General features: G+C 41.4%; 2 protein-coding genes across 2 annotated transcripts in view; one reads left to right on the forward strand and one right to left on the reverse strand.

The window, feature by feature from the left end:
* Nucleotides 1-9,235, forward strand: part of insb (preproinsulin b) — a 40,452-nt gene extending 31,217 nt beyond the window's left edge. Inside the window, exons 2-3 of the mRNA XM_028588839.1 lie at nt 8,256-8,457; nt 9,090-9,235. Of these exons, the coding sequence (XP_028444640.1) occupies nt 8,256-8,457; nt 9,090-9,235 (348 nt within the window). The remainder of the gene's footprint in view (nt 1-8,255; nt 8,458-9,089) is intronic.
* Nucleotides 9,236-9,597: 362 nt separating this feature from the next.
* hmmr (hyaluronan-mediated motility receptor (RHAMM)) lies at nt 9,598-17,976 on the reverse strand. The gene is made up of 15 exons (XM_028589010.1): nt 17,928-17,976; nt 17,683-17,794; nt 17,496-17,561; nt 16,472-16,545; nt 16,304-16,374; nt 14,893-15,239; nt 13,945-14,093; nt 13,329-13,543; nt 11,932-12,048; nt 11,651-11,818; nt 10,880-11,557; nt 10,717-10,789; nt 10,434-10,610; nt 10,172-10,325; nt 9,598-10,013 (listed from the first exon to the last, which is right to left on the reverse strand). Exons 1-15 carry the CDS (start codon nt 17,970-17,972, stop codon nt 9,997-9,999), a joined length of 2,463 nt encoding a protein of 820 aa, XP_028444811.1. The 5' UTR covers nt 17,973-17,976; the 3' UTR covers nt 9,598-9,996.
* Nucleotides 17,977-22,777: the final 4,801 nt, after the last annotated feature.

A 22,777-nucleotide genomic window follows, 5' to 3' on the forward strand; every position in this document is an offset into this window, starting at 1 on the left:
CCAATCACACAGTGTACAGGGTGTGTGTGTGTGTGTGAGTGTGAGTGTGAGTGTGAGTGTGTGTAATACATTGAGTGGGTGAGAACCTCTGGTCCAGATACTGATGAATTATGGAGCAAGCCCCACCTGGAAGGAATGAAGTATTCATGTGCAAGGATCAAGAAACCTTAAGAGTCCTCTGTTTTCACCTTTCTTCATTCCCACCCTGCCTTCTGTTCCTTGAAATCCGTCTTTGTGGAAACTCAAAGGGAAGTCCTCTACTTTCACTTCAAAGAATTATCTTCCCCTTTCTTTTTTCTCTAATGCTGGGCAAAAATCTACTTCCATTAATGTGTAACAACCCTTGTGATTGAGCGTCACATATAGTTTGTTGTCTGGGCAATACAAACCAGTTTGTGCTAGGACACAGTAATGATAAATGGAATTATGCTTAACAAAAACGCTATCACTGGCTGTGATACAAAGGACTTTCAGTAAATTCTCAATTTGTGGATCTTAGACTGCCCTTGAATTGTTTAGGCACAACTGGGACGGTTGGAGGAATTAATTTCAGATATTACCAGACAGCGGGGTACATAGCTCATCAGGCGCCACAGAGACAATCTTTCATCCCTGTTAAAAAAAAAATTGAATGGGGATTTAAGGAGAACACAGATAATTCAATCTTTATCTGCGGCAAGCCACAATGAAATGTTAGGTTTCCATGGAATCCTCTTACCTCAAAGGAGGACTCTGGAATGAAAGGACAACACATCTGAAGCATCTCCTTCCTCCTCTCGAGCAAAAGCGTAAAACACATGTGCAGACACACACACCGATACACGCACACAACATAAAAGGTTCTCATCAGTATATCAAAGCTGTAGTGTCTCCTGTTCAACATGCTATATGCGAACTCAGTGGACGCCAACAAGGCAACGTACAGCTCCTCTTTGCACACTACCCACCACTTATATATATTGAGCTGACAGCTCATGCAAGATAGCAGACAGTTCAGATCAAGATAAGTCAAAAGTGTTTTCAGGTATACATGCACATACACACAAACATGGACATGTTTGGCATTGTCCTCCACAACCACCAGCGCCTCACTCATATTTGCAGCCGCACAATGCATGAGAGAAAGTTTTAGAGGTGGAGATAGCGCAGGAAGGAGTGAGATGAACAGCTCAGGCTCAGTAACTTACATCAACACAAACTCCCTGAGATACCCAATAACAGCATATAGATACCTCTCCAGAAAAGATCCACTATAGCATTAAAGTTGTCAACATGCATCTAATCCACCAGTTTGAAGACCGTTACACCGAGTCAATATGCAATTTGAGGCAGGTTGGCAGAGAACATTGGATTGATTGATTCTGACCTTTTACCTGACAGTACCTGCTGTACACATTCTCAACAAAATAATGACAAGTGTTGAAATCCCTCTATCTTTAGGTTGGGCCTCTTTTCTTTCTCCCAAATAAGCGCTTGTTGTTAATCCCACTCGTATGTCTGGCTGTAGGTCTGCTTTCTCTACTTTATCTCTAAGAGCAAGGGAGAGAGAGACTCAGGGGGGTGATACCAGCTGTATCGATTTGTGCAAACATGCACAGACACGCACATAGACACATATAGCCATGCCTTATCTGTGGCTGTGCACAGCTTTGCTATAATCCTCATGATTTAACTCCATCTATCCTATACTGCAACTAAGGTGATTCGTGAGAAAAATAAAACTATAAAAAAAAAAAAATATTTCTTATTATCAATATATTATATATACACACTGACACCAAAATAACCAGCAATATTCTACCATATAAAGATACTGCTATTTTAGCCGTGTTAGCAGCATGGCAGATGGCCGGTCAGTTGCTCCACCACTTTGGTCCAGACTGAAATATTTCAACAACTATTTGATTCATTCATGTTCCCCTCAGCATGGATTTTTATCACTTTGGTCATCGGGTCAAAATCTCTCTTTGTCAAATACTTTGGTTTACTTCTAAATACCTGCAAAATGTAGACATTCTCATCAGCCTCAGCTGTACGTTGCGCTTAGTGCTAATAAGCTAATGTTAGCATGCTAACACACTAAACTAAGTTGGTGAACATAGCAAACATTATACCTGCTAAACATCAGCAAGTTAGTGTTGTCAGCAAGTTAGCATGCTGATGTTAGCATTTAGCTCAAAGCACCACTATGCCTAAGTGCAGCATGGTAGTAGAACTTTGATTCTCTGCCCGAACCCACTTGGGTCCGACCCGACCTGCCGCGTTCTATCCGCGCTCCAAATTTTCAATATTCCCCAGGGGTTGAATTGGGACAGGTTTGGAAAATGTCCCAGGTTTTTATTTTTAGGTAGACCTTATAGTCTATTTAATGTCAGGAATAATGTATGTGCTTTGTACCGCTGTGTGTGATCTATTCAACTTACACACATGAATAAAAAAATATGTGGAAATTAGTATTTTTAATGTGGACCCCAGGAAGAATAGCTGTTGCTTCAGCTTCAGCTAATAAATGAAATGAAATGATGGGAGGGGGACTGAAAACTGCTGCCGTGGTTCAGGCTCGGGTGGGGCTTGGACAGAAACTATGCAGGTTGATGTAGGGTCAGGCCTGATTCTTTGAGCCCGATCGTAGCTCTATCTCTATGTCTAAAATGGATGCTATCGTAAAAGTGATTTTGAATGCTGACATCAACAACACAAAGTCTGTATCACGTCAATCCCAAACTAAAGTGAATCAACACCCTCTTCCAATGAGAAACGTAAACTGATACTGCTTCTCATTGGTGCATTGGAGGGTTCTAATTCCCAGCTGGGAGGGTTGCGATACAAAGAGACACAACATTATTTTCCCTTCAGATGTGGTGTGAAGAAAAAAAATCCCTTCAGGGGGAGGGGAGGCACTCTCATATCAATCCATCAAACTAAACGACACCTCACGCAAACTAGAAAAATGGCTGTTCTGAATTAAATTCTCTTGTCTCACGCTGAGCTCAACTTGAAAAGGCTGGTCACTCGAGGGTTTAAATAGAAATCCATTTTCTGGCCTGAAAATCAAGCTGGCCATCATTCTGTCCTGCCTCACCTCTCTCTTGGGGACTTGTCACATTTATAACATGTAGTCATTTTCTCAGCTGTCAAACCATGCTCTTACCAAGCTCTGTTCCCAACCCTGCCTGTCAACTTTTAATTCTAATCTGCTTGAATGTGTGTATGTGTGTTATGAATGAAGTACAGTTTTTTTAAGTTGAATTATAAGGAGATTGCTTTCATTTTATTCATTATTACTGTGTGTGTTCTGTAAGGGCCAGACAGAGGTGGCATATCAAAGTAGGTCATGACAGAGGTTAGTACTGGATTAGCGACTGTCACTGGCAGGACAGGAGAGTGCAGACATCAGGGCAGCCCACTCCCTCTCACTAACAGTCGCGCACGCACGCACGCACGCACGCACGCGCGCACGCACGCGCACACACACACACACAAATGATTTCTGAAACTCTGTGGCGTTCTGCCATGGATCTGAGCCAGGAGGCCATGACACACATGGAGGGCAGTGTCTGAAACAGGCGGCCGTGTCCAGTCTGTCTTTTGTGTGTTTATGCACACACATGCATGAGTCAATGTTTGCATATGACAGGGCTGCTTGACCTGCCAGAATCCAAACTGTTTGCCCTTGCAAAAGATTCAATAAAAAAAAAAGTTCTTAACTTTTTTTGACACTTTTTGAAAAAAAGTTCTGTATTCTTTTTGACACAGATGAATCTTTGATGTATTTCTCTTTTCATCATTTCATTTCAATGATCCAAGCTGTTTCTGTTGTCTGCTGTGTAAGTCAACAATTTTTTTTTTTTTTTGATGTTCTAAGTCTCTTCAGTTTCCATCCTCAGATAGTCAGGGATAATTATGGGAGTAAAAAGGCTCGATATCAGAGCAGATTAACATCTCACTGGGCTGAACTCCTCACTCCCTTTTATCTCCTCAAACACAGTAAAAGAGAAGAAGAGTTATGCAACTCCCACCTGAGGGACCCAGCCGGCTTTCCACCCGACTTCTGTCTGTCTCTGCATGTCTAGGGCGTCTGCCAGTCCTCTGCTATTTGATGTGTGTGTTTGAAGCAGCCATGCGACTGGGGAGAGAAGGATGTTTGCAGCTCTTGCCATTGTACTCTGTTCCCCAGAGGAACAAGTTTCAAAGCATGACAAAGTTGGACCTTTCCTGGTTCTACATTTAACACTTTCTCAAATCACAGTGCCAAGGTGCTGGATGGCTTTCTTCCTCTCTCTTTTGTCATTCCTCCAAAGACCATCCTTTCATTTGAAAGACCTGTCCTCACTCCTCCTCTTTGTTAACTAAAACGTGTCATTTGAGCTAGGGAAATTAGCATCACATTATTTTTGCAGTGCCCAAAAGCCGCTTTAACACACATGGATGTGATCTTCTTTGTCTTATACATTAGTCTTATAGTATGTGATCATTCCAGCTTGATATATATATAAAAAAAAAAATTACATGATTGTTACTATACACTACATTTCCCAAGTTTAACATCGGTCTGTCATGTCTCTTGACAGTGCTGGGTAAAATTCCCACATGAAAGACTTTTGGCTCTGATATTCTGGCTTGTTCCTGCATCAAATTACCGCATACAGGATATATTGAGAGAGAGAAGACTTGAATCTACAGTCAGGAGTAATCAAAATTGAATTGCCAATTCCATTAGAATATAAATATAGGTTTACTGCAAAAATGCATTTACAGACAACTTTATTACATCAGGATAAAGCCCTTGTTTTACTGTATATTATTATATTTCTAAGGTGTCTGCTACCAATACATGACCTTACCAGCTTACATCAGACAACAAATCTGCAGCATTAATTATGTTGTAATGTCCATAAATCATGAAGCTTGACTCCCTTTATCCTCCATTAGGGGAACAGAAGTGTGGAGCTCCTTTGGACTTGAAACAACCACAACTAGAGACCATCTTGTGATGGAGTCCCACCAGCCGTCTCACACACACACACACACACACACACACACACACACACACACACACACACACACACACACACACACACACACACACACACACACACACACACACAATTGCATTTAGTTTAACATTGGTAATGTTTAGATTTGGTTACAATTTGAAGTGCTAGTGTATTTAATCTTTCCCTTTCAAAGTGTAAGTACACACCACAAGCACTTTGAGTATCTATGATAAAAAAGTGCTGTATAAATGTAATTAATTAATAATTATTACCACACTGTATGAAACAGCAGGAATTTTCAAAAAGGCATGTATAGCCTATACCTGCTAGCAGTTCTGTAAAAGTATTTGTAATGCATGCATGTTAGTAGACAGCTTCCAATGAAAAATGGATTGAAAAGACAGGACAAACATAGCAGCGTGCAAATATAGATCTGCATTCACATGTAGAATACACTTAAATAACTTAACATGATCCAAGAGCTTCAGGAGTTGATGGTAGGGCAATTACAAGTGATAGCTTTATCAATCTTCTGTTCTTCAGATAATTACAGAAATCTGTCTCACTTATTAAAATGTATGAGCACTGGATCGTTTTTCAAGGTGAGCATGCAGCTGGTGAATACCTTTAAAGTCAATGATGACCTAAAAGACACTTCCTTATAAAAATGGTTCCTGCTTTTAGGACAATTGGGCTGATACGTATAAACATGCACCGCCATTTCCTGCAGATACAAACTGGAGAGCTGAGCCCTGGGGGCCAAATTCTAGTTTGTAGATATTTTAAATTGACTATTCAGTGTGACAGTTTAACTTAGTATTAAATAGCTCTACAAAATAAGAGCTTTATTTTGTCTCCAACTACTTTAAGGAAAAGGAAAGGGTATAGAGTGGGGGACTGACATGCAGCAAAGGGCCACAGGCTGGAATCTAACCCACGGCCGCTGCAGTAAGGACTGAGCCTTTATTACATGGGGCACACGCTCAACCAGGTGAGCTACCATGGCGCCCCATATGCAGACTTTTTGGATACATTGGCTTTCAGCAGATGAATTGTCCATTTCTAATGTTTGGCGGTTTTAATTAATTAACTGCTTTTTTAATATTTTTTTTATTGGTACAGTTATGTACAGAGGTGTGGTTATAAACTCAATCTGCAGAGGAGAGACTGTATTACAAACAATAGCTAATGTGATGAATTGCATATGAATCAGGTAGCCACTCACTACTCCTACAATATGTAAATGTACTCTAAGTGAGGACACTCATCCCCATGAGCAATAATTTCCTATCCCCCATTTAATGTCTGTTGAGCTGATTTGTGCATCAATACCCTGAAGACTGTCATGTCAAAACGCTGATAAATTATTTAATCACTTTGCATCGTGACAATCTCTCCCTCATACCTTCATTCTTCTTCATGGTGTTTCTAACTTATAGTCAGAGTTGTTTGTTTAAAAAAAAAAAAAAAAAATTGTAAGACGGATCGATAGACAGACTTCTCCCTAAACCCACCACTAGTGGTCACTAAAAATGCCTGCAAGTGCTCTAATCTACAGTATGTGATCAGAACATGACGCATTTGTCTTGTGTGAGAGCGTGTGAGAGGTGCCAGTCAGGACAGCACACAGCAGGGATTAAATTGTGACTGCCATCCCTTAATTTTATCCCACCTCTGATGTTGGTTCCTGCTCAGTTAAATGACTTAGTGCCACTCAAGAGCAGGATCAACATGCTTACGGGTCAGTGTTAATGAGAGGACCGAGCATTTCCCGCTGAGGCTGACAAAGGTGCAGAGTTATAAAGGGGAAAGTTATATCTAGCCAGGTGGAGATTTTCTCTGTACATTTATAGTCCTATAGGCCTAGCCTTTTCTTTTGTAACAACCAACTGCTCTGCTGCACTGAAGCCTCAAACACAGGTAAGCAAGTTTCTCTGTATTCCCTTAAGATTCCAACTTTTAAAATTGATGTGTATAATAACCAGGGATGAGAGTAAAGAGTCGCACGAGCTTGGGATAGAGCCAAGTGGGATAGAGGAGTGGCGGGCCAGAAAGAGCGCTCTGCCAATGTAGTAATGCCTGGCACAGCTGCATTGTTAAAGACACTGTTAAAATGATTCATTTTCAATCCAATAGTCTGCAGTACACTATAAAATGTCCACAAAAGGTCTATATAGCTTCCAAATGACTGCTAAATATGTTTTTCACCTTGAAACAGGAGCTGAACTTCCAACTCTTGTAAGTAGCCATCACAAATGGGATTTGACTAATGACAATTCTGTAATCTTGGCCAGATCACTCTCACATTATAGCTGCTAAACCTGAGAGAGCAAGGTGTGGAGTGCCCTTGTGGATACACTGACAGTATCCACGGCGATGGTGTTGGGACATAGGCATTCTGTCTAGCTTGTAATAGATGGTGCTTTGATAAACCCTGGGAATTATAATCAAATCAATCATTTTACTTCAATAGGAGCTGTGTAGAAATAACATTAAACATAACCTAAATTGCAGTTTGTAAATATGAACAATAACATTTCCAACACCAAAAAGATAACGTACAGTCCACCCTGGTAGAGTCTTGGGGCTGATTTTAACTTTAAACCAGCACTAAACCTATCCAATTATTTCAGGAATTTACATATAATTACCAGCTCACCCCAGTAAATAACTGACTGAAGTCAACTTAGGTCATTAAGATAAAAAAAAAAAAATATATATATATATATATATATTTGCACTCATCACATTTCTTAATCTTTGACTTTGCCCACTTAGGCTCACTCTAATGTCAGCTTTAGAGATTTGAGTCAAATATCCAATGACTTCTCAGCAGACCTTTTTCTTTGGTCTTTGATTTCCAATGAAATATAATTAAATAATTAATTGTTCACTTTTCTGCTTACTTCAAAGCTCTTATTTTGAGTTGGGGGATTGCTGCGTGCCTTCAGTGTTTGAGTTATTATACTATCAAAGCCTGAAGCTATCTGGTAGAATTTCAAAAGGAACATCGTAAAACATCTATATCTAAAGTTATTAAAAGAAAGTGGTTTTGTGATGCCCAAGTGTCATCAAGAAAAGGTCTTATCAAATTTGAACATCATTTCATCCTTTTGGCTTTCCCCCACATCTCAAGGTATTAACTACTGATGGGTGGATTCAGTTCTACCGATTGTTTTTGAAACTTAGCAGAATAAAAATTAGAGCAGATTTGTACCGTGTTCGGTGTAAACTTTTCTTTATGTGCTCTGTCCAAAGGGTCTCCCTCCTATGGCCAGGGTACTATGCATGGTGTCCATGCTGTTACTGCTGGTGCTCTACTCTCCAGGGGTGTCCTCGGCCCCCAACCAGCACCTGTGTGGCTCCAGCCTGGTGGACGCCCTCTACTTTGTATGTGGAGAGCGGGGCTTTTTCTACAGGCCAAACCGACCCTACAAGCGAGACCTGGAGCACCTGCTCGGTAAGGCCACGCAAGGCCGGTTACACACTGCACGCGTCGCGTTGTAACCGGCCTAACGGTTTGGACTTATTCTGTTTAACTTGTGTAAAATAAGTTTTAATTGTCCCCTTAATGGTGGGAGTTCAGAAAGGAACAGTGTGACATTGGCCCCAACACGCCAGGGTGGCTTTGTGTCTCTGCATTCACTGCCCACCATGTCTAAAGTTCAGACTCAGTCTAATGAGAAAGCCAATTTGGATTCCATCCGTTTGTCCGAACCATCATTAGCGTGCAAAACCCATCTCAGGCCTCTTTTGAATTCAGTGGTGTGGCCAGGCTTTTGGTTTCATGTCGCTTTCAACATCTATGATGTGACAAATCCAATAACCACAAACCTTGTGCAATCCCAAAATGGCTCATTACGTTATTTGGATGCTCAAACGTTATCTTGATGGTTTGAAGTTAACTTTGATATGTGTAAACTATGATAAACCACTGTTGGAGCTCCGTCATATCTCCTCTCGAAGTATAGATTAACAAGACTAAACGGATTGGGGAGATCAGATTACCTAGCCATTTAGTCTCCTGCCTAAGCAGCAGCAGCAGCAGCAGGACTTAGCACAGGGCTAAGGAAACTTTCTCCTCTTCAAAAGGGTTCCTGCCTAAAAGGGCCAATCAGGCGCAGCGGCTGCGGAGTGCTCGGTCTGGCCGTGAAGAGCCCAAGGTGAAGAGAGGCATCGTGGAGCAGTGCTGCCATAAGCCATGCAGCATTTATCACCTGGAGGGCTACTGCAACTGACTCGCCACTCCACGACTAGCACCACACATAGCTGGTAAAAAAAAATTCTGGTCCAATACTTGCTGGCTATGTCTTATTCAATTGAAGGAAATAAAAGCTTAATGACCCATAACCCAAGGCTCCGTTCCACAAAGATGTGAATGTGTGTTCTTTGTAGTGGGTATACAGTGTGGATGAAACGTGGGTTGTAATAGCAGTTTGCTGCGCTCCAACCTGTGGCTGCAGTCCTACAGTGCTCTCTACTGGCTGAGGGCAGACATGGCTGAGAACATCCAAGCACAAAAGGCTTTGTAAATAGCAATTTTTTACATTTGGGGGAGTAAAATAAATCTCAGTAACACTTTTGTTTAACAAGAGTATTAAAATCTGTCTTTATTTACAAAGAAGAAATAGTTATTAAGAGCTATCCCACATGAAATAGTTACTGGTTCTGCAACCCTAACAATTGCTGAGAAAGTTAAAATGATAAAATCCCAAAACACATCTCATTTTAATGCTGACTATGCTATAGTCCTCTGGACTGTGTAGACTTGCCATCTACTACCTCATTATTTTCACACACTGCTTCTGGACACATAAATGTCTTTTTAAAATCAAAAACAGATACATACATACATACACTCTATGTAACAATTTGCCACAAAAGGCTGTAAAACCACTTAAAATTGACACAAAAATATTTGTAAAAAGGTTAATAAGTATTTAAAAGTCCAATAGAAATTCAATTTAGTTGTCACTTCTTGTCTGGCAGAACAGCTCCATTATGCATAATGATTTCCTGACAAAACAAACAAAGAATTAGGCTTCCACACAAATAGCTTAGCAACTACATGAGGTGAAAATCGTCAACACAAATCATAACTGTTGAATTCTCATCACATCTTGTGTTCTGCCCCTATATACTGTAGGTTTATGGTGTTGCAGTTTAGTACTCACCTTCTTTAAGAGATTCACTTCGCCTGTTCTCCTTGTCGTGTTGGAAAGCTTTGCTGGGATCAAACCTGCGGTGAGTAGAACCAGGGAGCTTCGACTTCAGCTGCTCGAGATCACTCTTCTGCCGGCTCACCTGGGACCGAAGCTTAGACACCTCCTACACACAAAAAAAAAAAAAAAATGGCGTAAAGCACAGGCACTCGGGATAGAGACAAAACACATGCCTATGGTTTGGAAAGCACTCTGTGCTGCTGGCATGGATCACCTGTTTTAGGGTGATATTCTCATCTTTCAGCTTCATCACATGTTTGATCTTCTGCTTCTGGTTCTGGTGGCCCAGCAGACGAGCGTAGGCATCGGACAACTTGTTCAACTCCTCCTGGTTTGCTCCGTTTTCATTGAGTAGCGCATTTCGCTCTGCTGCAAATGCATTGAGCTGCTCCTGTGGGCACACAGCAGCATTAATATTGAGAGGGGTTTCAACTCATCGAAAGATGATCGCGACTATTCAGAGATTTCAAATTCTAACGGCTGTAGAAATGACTGACCTGGAAGGGCCTGACTTTTGTAAACAGCTCCTCATATTGTTTCCTCCAGTGTTCTGTCTCTGAACTCTGGGAGCTTAGAGGAAAGGAATGAGCAGTTAAAATGTGCAGTTGTAAAAAATAAATAAATAAAAATAAATTAAAAAAAATATCCCATCTTGTTCACCTTTGGAGTTTTCTTCGCTGCTCCTCCATCTCCCACTGTAGGGTCACTTTTTCCTGAGTCAGAACTTGCACCTGCTCCTGCAGAGCGCAGCTGTCTTGTCTCTGTTCTTCCAACTCGCGCTGCAGAGCTCGGGTCTTCTCCTCCATGAGGTCTAATTGGGCCTGGAAGCGCGGACCCCCTTGCCCAACCTCATCCAGGCGGGACTGAAGCAGACTCCTGTCCTGCTCTGCCATGTTTAGTTGGTTTTCAAGAGCAAGCGTGGCCTGCTCTTTGAGTTCTGCTTGAGACAGGAGACTCTTCTTTTGCCCGTTGACTCTGTGAAGCTCTGCCTGTAGTCGGAGTGCCTCTGACCTGACCTGCTGGTGGTCTTCTCTTTCAGCCTCCAATGATACCCTTTCCTCCTGAAGGGCTGTCTGGATTTTAACTCTCTCTTCTCTTTCCTGTTGGAGCTGTTCCAGTAATGCCCCTTTTTCCTGGCTGACCTCCTCGAGCAGTTTCCAGGCTTTTTCCTTCTCATTCTGGAGCAGAGTTACACCCTGACCTCTCTGTTCCTCTAGTTGCCCCAGTGCCTCTTCTCTCTCCGACTGTAGCTGATGGATCAGGGCAGCATGGCTCGCCTCCATGGCCTTTATCTCCTCATCTTTTTGTGCAAGGTGCATCTGCACCTCCAGCAACTTTCTGTCAAGTTGAGGAAGAAAGGGGAATATAAGAAACTGGGGTAAACGTGACAAGTTATTTCTACGCAGACTCTAGGTGAATTTCGAAGCGTACCTTGAATTCTCCTCCCTGGCTTTGGCTTCAGCTAACTGCCGCTCCTGGTGCTCCTCTAACCCCTCCTTCATTCTGTTCACCTCCTCCTCTTTCTGCTGCATAATTCTCTCCACCTCTGCTTCCAGGTCTTTCTGTCTTCCCTCTGCTCCCCGCAGAGCCTGTTTGGCGCTAAAAAAATAAGACAAGGAGCCTGTGACGCTCACACATTGACTGAATGTTAACCTAAACACAAACACGAATCCAACTCACATTGCAGGAACACTGACAACTGGAGCGCTCACCTGTCCAGCTCTGTGACAATGTCTCCCATCTTGCTCAGTGACTTTGTGTGTGCCTCCTGGAGTTCTGTCATGGCTGCTAAATGTTCATCTTTTAAGGATGCCACGTCATTGCTCTTACTAAAAATGACAAGCACACAGTTTGGAGGGAGGGAGGGAGGGAGGATAGACAGACAGACAGACAGACAGATAGATATACAAATCAAACTTTTCCCAAACCCCGTGGGGAGGAGGGCCATAACATCACGGCCACCAACACAACTCACCAAAGACTGGTCTTGCTCGGGCTTTAACTTCTGGATATTCAGCAGCGTTTCCACAACGGACCGAATGGCTTCGCTCGCATCTTTCTCTGCCGCCATTACGGAACTACAACTCTAGCGCACAGCCTCAACGTCATCATTCTCAGCCACTCCCTCGGTTCGCTGATTAGATCGCCAAATATTTGGCTGGAGAAAACCCAAGAATATATTGCAAACCCAGATGTAGTACTGAAGGGAAATGAAAATTGAGCGGAAGTACATAGGAGGGCGGAGCCAGGCTAACTCCGAGCTGCCTGTGACTCTAAATAGTAACACAGACAGTGGAAACAAATCCCAAAAAGGGGTGTTTTTGTAAGTGCAATGAGGAGGAGTGTGACTTTCAAACAAAGTTTTGTCAAAATATCTCATCCAGAGCTGCTGCAGGTTTCACCAAGTCACATTGAAGACTTTTTAAGACCATTATAAATGAAATTTAAGACTTTTATCACAACATCAACAAAGCCCTAAATTCTTTTTTTTAAAGCCAAGTATAGCTAAACTTGCACATCCCCATAGCTGAAGAATAACATCCGTTTTATGTCTGTGGTATGATCCAAAAGAGAAAGCTGATTAGTGGCAATATAAGTTGGGCGCCCGCTCTACCAACTGAGCTATCTGGGCGCCCAAATGTAAGACTTTTTAAAGCTACAGTGTGTAGTTTGTCTCCCCCATGAGGAATTCTAAGTGACAGCAGCGGTAGCGTATACACATGATAAAAGCCTTCCGTGATCGCGCACATCCCCCACCCCTCCTCCACACAGTTGCTAGTAGCCAAGGAGGACACGGAGGATTAAAAAAACATGGACTCTTCAGAAGAGGTCATTATCTTCACTCGAGTTTCTGCACGCGAAAGTCGCCAGACGCCACAATCTTGTGAACATCGTCATACTGAGAAATCCAGAGAGAGTTGTGTGGAGCTGATAGTCTCAATTAGCTTAGTAGCAACTAATGGCAATGGCTTCAACGTAACTGATGTTCATTAATATCAAAATGTTACGCACTAAAGCTTTAAGGCCTAAAATTTAGATTTTGACATGTTAGACTTTAAGACCCTGCGGAAACCCTGCTCCTCAGTATGCTTGGCCTTTGGTTGCTCACCTCTCCAACAGTGCGCTGGTATCACTCAGCTGTCTCTTCAGCTCCGTATTTTCCTCCTGCAGCCTCTCGGCCGCCTCCTGCCTCTGGCGCTCCTGCTCCTCCAGGACGGCGAGCTCTCCCAGCACCTCCTCCATCTCCTCCTTCAACTGCCTCAGCTGCTCCTCAGACTCCTCCCTCTCCTGCTCCACCAGCACAGACAACGAGTCCACCAGGGCCTGCAGAGAAGAGGAATAGAGTCCGTCACGGCTCAGGTCATCCTGCACTGAATCGAAAAAGAATGTGCCATGTAGGGCTGTGCAATGAATCAAAACTGTATTTGCAATCACGATTTTGGCTCCTAATGATCACAAAAACGATTATGTTGCACATTATGTTTTGAAAGCAAACTTATTTTGTCTTGTGTTCTGAATGGAAAGTATGAAGGGAAATTTCACAGTTCTAGGTGTTTTCAATGTTGATTTGTTTCAATTTTAATAATTGCAACATCATCCCAAAAGTCAACAAGGAAGTGTGCTAAGTATCTCTGATTTCAATATTGCCCAAAATAAATCTTGATTATGATTTTATTTCCATAATTGAGCAGCCCTAATGCCATGTGAGACAACGTGTGCGTAACCTTTTCTTTCGTCAGTTCCTCAGTAAGAGCAGCGTGTTCTAGCCCAAGCTGAATCTGTCTCTTTTTCTCGTCTCTTTTAGCTTCCTTTAGTAAGATGAGCTCTTTTTTTAACTCCTCCACTCTCCTTATCCCCTCCTCCTGAGTCTTGCCTAAAAGAAGAAAAAAAGAAGAAAAAAATTAACCACACAATTCATGCATCATATAACTGTCAATTATTTCTGCAATTTAAAGGAACACACCGACTTATTGGGACTTTAGCTTATTCACCGTAACCCCCAGAGTTAGATAAGTCAATACATACCCTTCTCATCTCCGTGCGTGCTGTAACGCTGTCTGACGGCTCCAGCATTAGCTTAGCCTAGCACAGATCCTGCAGATGAATGGTTCCAGTAATCCTACTGTTCCAAATTGTGACAAAAGTGACAAAATAACGCCAACATGTTCCTATTTACATGTTGTGATTTGTAGAGTCACAGCGTGTACAAAAAACAACGTAACATGAGACACAGCCATCTTCTAACTGTAAACAAACCGGGAACTATATTCTCAGACAGGCTTGCTGCGAGCATATCACTCCGCCAAAGTACTATATTCTTCCGCCTAAGAATATAGTTCCTGGTTTGTTTAGGGATAGAAGGTGGCTGTGTCTCATGTTACGTTGTTTTTTGTACATCGCCAGACTCTACAAATCACAACATGTAAATAGGAACATGTTGGCGTTATTTTGTCACTTATTCGGAGCAGTAGGATTGTTGGAACCATTCACCTGCATGTTCTGTGCTGACCTGATGCCGCTGGAGCCGTCAGACAGCATTACAGCCCGCACGGAGATGAGAAGGGTATGTATCGACTTATCTAACTCTGGGGGTTACGGTGAATAAGCTAAATTCCCAATAAGTCGGCGTGTTACTTTAAATCAACATTGCAACGAGATCTTGGTGAACATACTTCTCTCTTCCTCGGAGAAGAGACACCTCTGTTCCAGATGTGCCACTCTCTCGTCCAGCTCCTTCTCCGTCCGTCTGAGCACCTCTCTCAGGCGAGCCAGTTCTGCCTCCTGCTGTCGAATAGTCGCCTGACACTCTTGGACTTCTTGGTTGGCCGAGTCCAGTTGTTCCTCCATGTCATTTACTGACCTTTGTGAAGACTTCAGCTCCAGCTCCTGGTGCTTCAGCCTCTTCTCCACTTCCACTAAAGCATCTTTAGACACCTGCTGCTCTTGTTGGAGTTGCTGGGCCTCCACCTCTTTTTGTCCCAGTACATACTGGGTGGTTTCTAGCTCCGTCTCTAGTTGCCTGTGGGAAAGTGGCAGGTGAGTAGGGATGTAACCATACACTCAACTCATGATTCGATTCACAATACGATTTTCTCAGGATATTTTTTTAACAGAATGAGCTGCAGACAAATGACTGAAAAATATTCCTTTATTTATATAAACTGCAAAAACAACAGATGTGTCCTCTTATCAAAAGGGACACTGAAATTGTATTTTATGTTAAATGACAAAAATTAAATACAAAATTTAAAAACAAATCCCACATCAAGATAACTAAATAAATTGAAAGAAATGTCTTCAAATAAATGAACTAAGAAGACATAGTGAGGTCTGAAGTCAAACAAGTGAAATCTAAAGTAGATCATGCCCTAGGCGGTTTAAAAACTGCATCGCAAGGAATTTTTTCTCTCAAACTTTTGTAATTTTTAAACATTTGTATTGATTTTTTACCGAGTCACGATGCATCGTTACATCCCTACATATGAGTGCATTGGCATACAGCTGAGAGCTAAACTTGCTTGAAGGGACCATTACCGTGGACTTCCACCAGATGCGGAACGGCTCCGAAACGGCGGCGGAGTCATTAGGTTTCCATTTATGTCAATGTGTGCATTTCCACCGGTTGCATAATGGCTGCATTCCAACTCCGGCACAGCTTTGGCGGTCCGCAGCATATACGCAAAGCTTCTATTTTTGACGGATGACAGAGAGCTCCGCAGCAATTCAGCACACGGCAGATAGTGCACAGAAACAAAATAAATATCCGGTTAATTTTCAAAATAAAATACACCGTGCTCACGGCGGATCATATTTCCCTGCACTACACCTTGAAAACACAGCACAGAGCTGTTTCCCCTCTACTCCTCTGGATGGAAACTAACTGTTGTTGGTTTTGTGGTTCTATTCTACGTGAATTCGCGAGAACTTGTAGGTCCTCGTGACTACAGCTGTCAGTCACGGCCACAGCCATTTCGCAACAAATCCGGACCTGGTGGGTATTGACGGACGGCGGAGCACGCAGCAGACACGCAGCGGAGCCAGTCCACAGCAGTTACGCATGCTGTAGAAATGAGGAGTGCTTACTTCACTTTCTCCATTTGAGAACCAGCAACGGTGTTCTCCTGTGTCTTCTCTCGGAGCTTCAAACGGAGATCCTAAGAACAAACAAACAGGGGAAGAGTGTTTTTCACAAAGTCTGAATAAAATATGTCCACCTTTTGTAAGAATTGTTCTTACAAGCCAAGTTTATACCTGGATCTGGTCGTTGGCTACATCCAGGTATCCCTGAACGATTCTGATCTCCTCCTTCAGCTCCCGTATCGCAGCTGGAAAAAAAATAACAGAATTATGGGTGGTAGGATAAGGAAGCAAACCCACAAACACATGCAGGAACACTGTTACCTATAACCTACTGTATGATGTCAATTTGTACATTAAGGGACATCTTAAGGCCCAGATATACTAACTTGTTTACAATGCATACAAGTAGCCAAGCGGCGGCGGCGCACGGCGTTGTTTACATACTTGCCTGCGTACTTTGCGTGTACCGGTAGGATTAAATGTATATCCACTAGGGGGCAGATCAGGGTCATATCGTCCACAGCTGTATTCCTTGGCTTGAGTGTGGAACAGCTGCTGAACTGCCTGTCAGATGATATGCTGCCCCCACGTTAACGTGCTGAATTGCATCTTGCAGACGCATAGCGTTAATTTCTGAAGATGTGCACAACCTATGCCCCAAAGGAACGCAGGATACGCGTGGCAGCCATCTTACGTACACAAGCGCATAGTTAAATCCAAGTATATCTTGGCTTTTAAGGTGCACAAGGCTGAAAAACCTGGCAACTATTCCAGGATTAGTTTTTTCTAGAAGCAACATGTAAACAACTAAGTGTGTGTAGGAATGTCCCGATAGCAAGTATTGGATCAAAGTCGATATGGGCATTTTTTAACTGATCGGGGATCAGCAGTCACCCCGATCATCTGATCATTTACGTCAGCGGAGCACAATTTCCGGCAGAACGTAAACCTGCAAGTAACTTGGCATTACACATTAACATGGCAAAAATGTCAGCAGTGTAGAAGTATTTTAAAACTAGAAAGTGAAAATAGTCCAACATCCACTTGCAATATCTGCAACACTATCGTTTCGCGTTGAAGTATCGGATCGAGACTCTGTATCGGCAAATATTCCAAAAAAAAAAAAAAAAAAACCCTGCATAGGGGTCCAAAAAAATGTGTCGAGAAAAAAGCAAGCCATACACACAGAACTCACCATGCAATCTAGCATTCTCATTCTCCCGCTCTTCATTTTGGGTTTTGGTCACTCGATGGAGGTCCTCTGTTAAAAGGTAAAAATCAAAGTACAGCCCTGGTTACTTCATCAACGTTTCTTCTTCTATACTGTACATGTAAGCATGTGTGTCTCAATAGTAGCACTATCTGTTGCTGTTAAATCTTACCCAAGTCTTTGTTCCTGTCCTTCAGAGCAGCAACAGTAGCTCTGGCAGCTTGGAGCTCCGTTTCCAGCACCTTCACTTGGCCTTCAGTGTTAATCTGCAGGACATTTAACTCCTGGACACAAACACATACTATACATAAGCATCTACACCGGATCAAAATGTGATGATTAGCTATTGGCTGTGATTAAACCAATAGAGGATTATTTACTAAGTACTGAAGGTATGTATGTGTACACCAGTCATACCTTGTTTTTAACATCCACTGTGTTCCTGGCCTCCATCAACTCCATGGTGAAAGAACACACACACACACACACACACACACACACACACACACACACACACACACACACACACACACACACACACACACACACACACACACACACACACACACACACACACACACACACACAGTTTTCATGCAGCACTGCTAAGAAATTATTTTAGCACCTAAGACACTCTTATCAAGGCGTAATCAAGACAGGATTTCTAAATACGAACATTAGGGATGGGACGATATGCTTTTGTCTCAATTTGATTCTTTCATGATACATGGGTGGCAATTCGATTTGTATTGCGATTCTACTAGTATGGTTATTCGATAGTATTGAGATTTTCTTTTCCTTCTTTAACAAAAACAAAAGTTGAATAATTCATTTCTAGAGACAATATACCATAAGACTTTTCTAAAAAAGTGTTTTCTAAGAAGAATGACATCACATGTCAATAAGTCTGACATGTATTTAATTTGTAAAGCAAGTACATCATAATGTATTTGTTTTTTTAGTTTCCCTCTGAGAAGAAAGCCAGACAAAGTTTCAGTATGCACTTGTATAATGACAATACAAGGTTCTATCAAACATGGATTTTCTGCATTTTCTGCTTTCGGTCTGGAAACTAGAGGTGTTGAAATTAATAAAATAATCGATGCATCGAATCATGGACATGGACGATGCTGCATCGATAATTGGCCCGGCTCATAATCGATTATTTCGGTTTACAATTTAATGTAGGCCTAACATGTTGGTTTACATATTCTGTTATGTTTTGCACATTCAGGAAGTGCCATGAGCTCAGTGCTTGTAGTTTGATGTATCCAATTTATTTAGTATTAGAGCAACGAAGAAGGTTTTGGAGCAAAAAAAGCTACAAATAAAATATCCTACATGGCTTTAATAGAAAAATGTATTTGACGCATCGAGATATCGAATCGAAGACACGATAATTGTAATTGAATCGGGAGATCAGTGAAGATTCACTCCTCTACTGGAAACGGATATCAGGCATGAAAACGGGTCAGGGGTGAAAAAGGTGAGAAGGATATTACCCCTCTAGGGTGGTCCGGGGGCTCCCCCGGAAGAAAATTTTAAATATTCCATATTTTAAACAATCAATCTGATGCATTTTGACAGTGTAATATTTCAATATGCACAGTTAATTTGACTGGCAAAACAGTTTAAGTACTTCTGACAATACACGATAATAAAAGTCATAATTTTTAAAAATTAAAAAGTTTTGGATACATTTTAACTTCTTCCAACCATATGTTAAATAAAGAGTTAATGTGGATTTACATATTGTAATATAATCCTACAATGAATCATTGTGAAAACTATACTTTACTACTTTGGCCAGGTCATCATCAAAAATGCGAATTAGTACATTCATGAGTTTGTCCATGTTGATATTAGCTGCTTTATTTACATTTAAGCCTATTAAAAACGTCGCATTGTTTCGCTTTTTATATAGCTAGCTAGACGTCTAAACTCTGGGACAAGACCATTATGTTTAAATACCTGCCATGCTGATTCCAAAAAGACAGCTTTGTCAAGGCAGTTTGGATTTCAGATAGCTTTTACACAGTGGCCATCGTTAATGACAAATCATGTTCCGCTATGAACGTGCACACACGTATTGTTTGTATCACAGTCGGTCAGTAAAGGAACAGTCGCAACGGTAGTGGTCGTTGCCGGTAACGTACTCGTATGACAGAGTGCACGGACCGAAGCCTTGTGACTAGCAAGCACTTTCTTACCGCTGCTGCCGTCCAGTATCTTCCTTGAACATGCGCTGCAGAAGCAAGCACCCTGCTCCCTCAATTTGAGGCACCAAGTGCTAACGGCTTCCCGTCTCCACCCTTTTCCTCTTGTCCTCTATTCATGCCCAGCGCCATTTGTTTTAACTCTTTTGTCAACTAAAGCTGTATCTACATGCTCCAAGTTTGATAAACTTTGCCTCCATTTTTTTAGCCGCGTTACCACGGAGACCACACCGGCACCGCACTCTCACATTTCGGCAAAGACCCGCCCTACTTTGCATCTGATTGGCTGGACTCGTTTCATTGGTAGGTGGAAGTTTGATGATTGGTTAATAATAATAATAATAATAATAATAATAATAATAATAATAATAACTTTATTTACAGACTCAAGGTCCAAATATAAAAGTACACACAACATACCACAGACAGAAGGGTACACCCAAACACAAAAAGCAAACAGACACACTGTCCATCACATAGTACACAGAGGGAACATACAAAACATACATACCTACATACATACATACATACATACATACATACATACATACATACATACATACATACACACAGACACAAAGATAGTTATACACAATACTTAGAACATATGCAAATGCGTATGCCAGTGTTTCCAGAGTTTGGAAGTAAATCTGGTATCACTAAGCACAGGGTTAGTTAAGGCAGTTAAAATTGTATTCTTTGACTCTGTTAATCGGCACCTAAATTTGTACATAAAATTCCTCAGCACAGCATGGAAGGTGGGAACATTACTCGTCACAAACAAGTGACTAGCACTGGTCCATCTTGGATACTTCAACAAAATTCTAAATGCATCATTGTATGCTACCTTTATCTTATTTATCTTTGCTTTATTATAGCTGCCCCATAGGTGAGCTGTATAAAGTGGTGTACAGTATGCTCTAAAAAGAGACGTTTTTTTTAACTTCTTCAGTACACAATTTACATGCCAACATATTTGCCTGTCCATATAATTTACAACACTGGCGCTGTATGTCATCATCATCACAAAAATCATCCCTAATAATGTGGCCCAAATATTTTGTTTTAGTAACTACATTTAGCTCTTGCCCTGTCAAATAAAAAGACAGAAAGCATAGCTTCCTCCTTAGTTCTGACAATCATTACAACACTCTTTTTTTGCATTGAATTTGATGGCATACTGTAGTCCATAGTTTGAACAGACACTAAGCAATTGTTGTAGGCCAGCACTATAAGGAGACATAACAATTAAATCATCTGCATACATCAGATGATTAATACGCTTATCTCCCACCATACAACCAGTTTTACACACTTCTAATGTCCTGGAAAGATCATCCATATACAAATTAAAAAGAACAGGCGACAATATTCCACCTTGTCTAACCCCGTTGGTAACTGGGAAAGGATCTGATGTAATCTTGCCCCATCTAGCTTGCATTGTTTGATGGGAGTACCAATAATGCAAGATACGTATTAGGGTAATGGAGGGACCCTCGCTCTTGTAATTTAATAAACAGTTTACTGTGATTAACACGGTCAAAAGCTTTGGATGCATCAAGGAAACATAAAAACATTGTTGATCCATGGCTTTTGTACTTGGAATCAAGTTCTTTCACCGCATATATGCACAAATCTGTGCCATGTTTCTTTTTAAAACCAAATTGATTGTCAGTGGTTGTTATATATTCTTGTAGTCTATCAAATAAAATTTTTTCTAATACTTTAGAGAGTATACTCACCAGAGCGATTGGCCTGTAGTTTTCTATGCTAGATACCTTACAGGTTTTGTCCTTAATAACTGGCACTAACAGTACAGGTAACATAGAGTCAGGTAATATGCCATGCGCTAATATTCCAGAAAAACATATAGCAAGTAACACTGAGATTCTATGGCTTGCATACTTCAGGTGTTCAGCTGTTATTTGGTCAAGACCACACGCTTTGTTCACTGCCAATTTCTCAATAGCATGGCATACTTCATCAGGTCTAATAACCACGCCATCATTATTAATGACATCATCAACATGATATTCAGCACTCTCAACAGTTAAAAATCTCTCTGAAATGTTTCCCCCACAGCTCCGCAACATTTTCATCCCCAGAGATCCCATCAATACTGGATGGCAAAGGCATCTTGCTATTATTGATGACCTTTACTTCCTTCCAGAAATCATACAAATTATTCTGCTGAAACTTTCTGGCCATAGAATCTGCCCTCATCATCTGCTCATTACTCTTGATAAACCGTACAGCATATTTAAACCTGGCATTTGCCTTTTTCTTATGTTCAAACTCTGGGCCATACCTAGCTTTTCCAGATGATACCCAGCTCAGAAAAGCTTCCTTAGCTTCCACATGACGTTCAGACACATATTCGTTCCATCCAGGTCTAATGTTAAGCTTCCTTTTGTCTTGGATGAATAATTTACTGACATTAATTAAACTGTTCACAATTTTGTCATACATGATAACTATTTGACTATGATGTTTGTGACTCTTACAATTTAAGTTGTCACACAAAATAGCTTCAAGTGGTATATCAATATTACTAAGACTACTATCACTCAGTGCGTTGTACTTCCATAGATCATATTCTGTGAGCTTTGCCCAGTCCACTTTTCTATTTAGCTCATTATTATCATTATCATAGTTAGTCAACTCAGGTAGACTGTCAAGATGTATTATCATGGAGACAGGTATGTGATCTGCTGTGGCTACAATTCAATTTTATTTATAGTATCAAATCATAACAAAAGTTATCTCGAGACACTTTACAGATAGAGTAGGTCTAGACCACACTCTATAAATTCCAAAACCCCAACAATTACAGTAATTCCCTCAAGAGCAAGCATTAGCAGTGGCTATTGCGACAGTGGCAAGAAAAAACTCCCTTTTAGGAAGAAACCTTCAACCATACATAATCTCAATCTCCAAGCAATCATGAGCATCAGCCGTACATATACAGTGGTCTAGCCAAGATGTTGTATGCCATGCTTCACTGATATATGTATAACGGTCTACTGGTAACAGCATTTTGCTTGAGAGAAC

The sequence above is a fragment of the Perca flavescens genome, chromosome 10 (genome assembly GCF_004354835.1).
Source record: "Perca flavescens isolate YP-PL-M2 chromosome 10, PFLA_1.0, whole genome shotgun sequence".
Taxonomy (NCBI): domain Eukaryota; kingdom Metazoa; phylum Chordata; class Actinopteri; order Perciformes; family Percidae; genus Perca; species Perca flavescens.

What these genes read in the sequence shown, in the direction of transcription:
- hmmr (XM_028589010.1), bottom strand. Translation starts at nt 17,972, where the DNA reads ATGGAGTTGATGGAGGCCAGGAACACAGTGGATGTTAAAAACAAG. An exon ending in TCTCAAATGGAGAAAGTGAA is followed by an intron (nt 15,240 to 16,303) that starts GTAAGCACTCCT and finishes ACTTTCCCACAG; the next exon opens with GCAACTAGAGACGGAGCTAG. An exon ending in CAAAAGTCAGGCCCTTCCAG is followed by an intron (nt 10,611 to 10,716) that starts GTCAGTCATTTC and finishes GTGTGCCCACAG; the next exon opens with GAGCAGCTCAATGCATTTGC.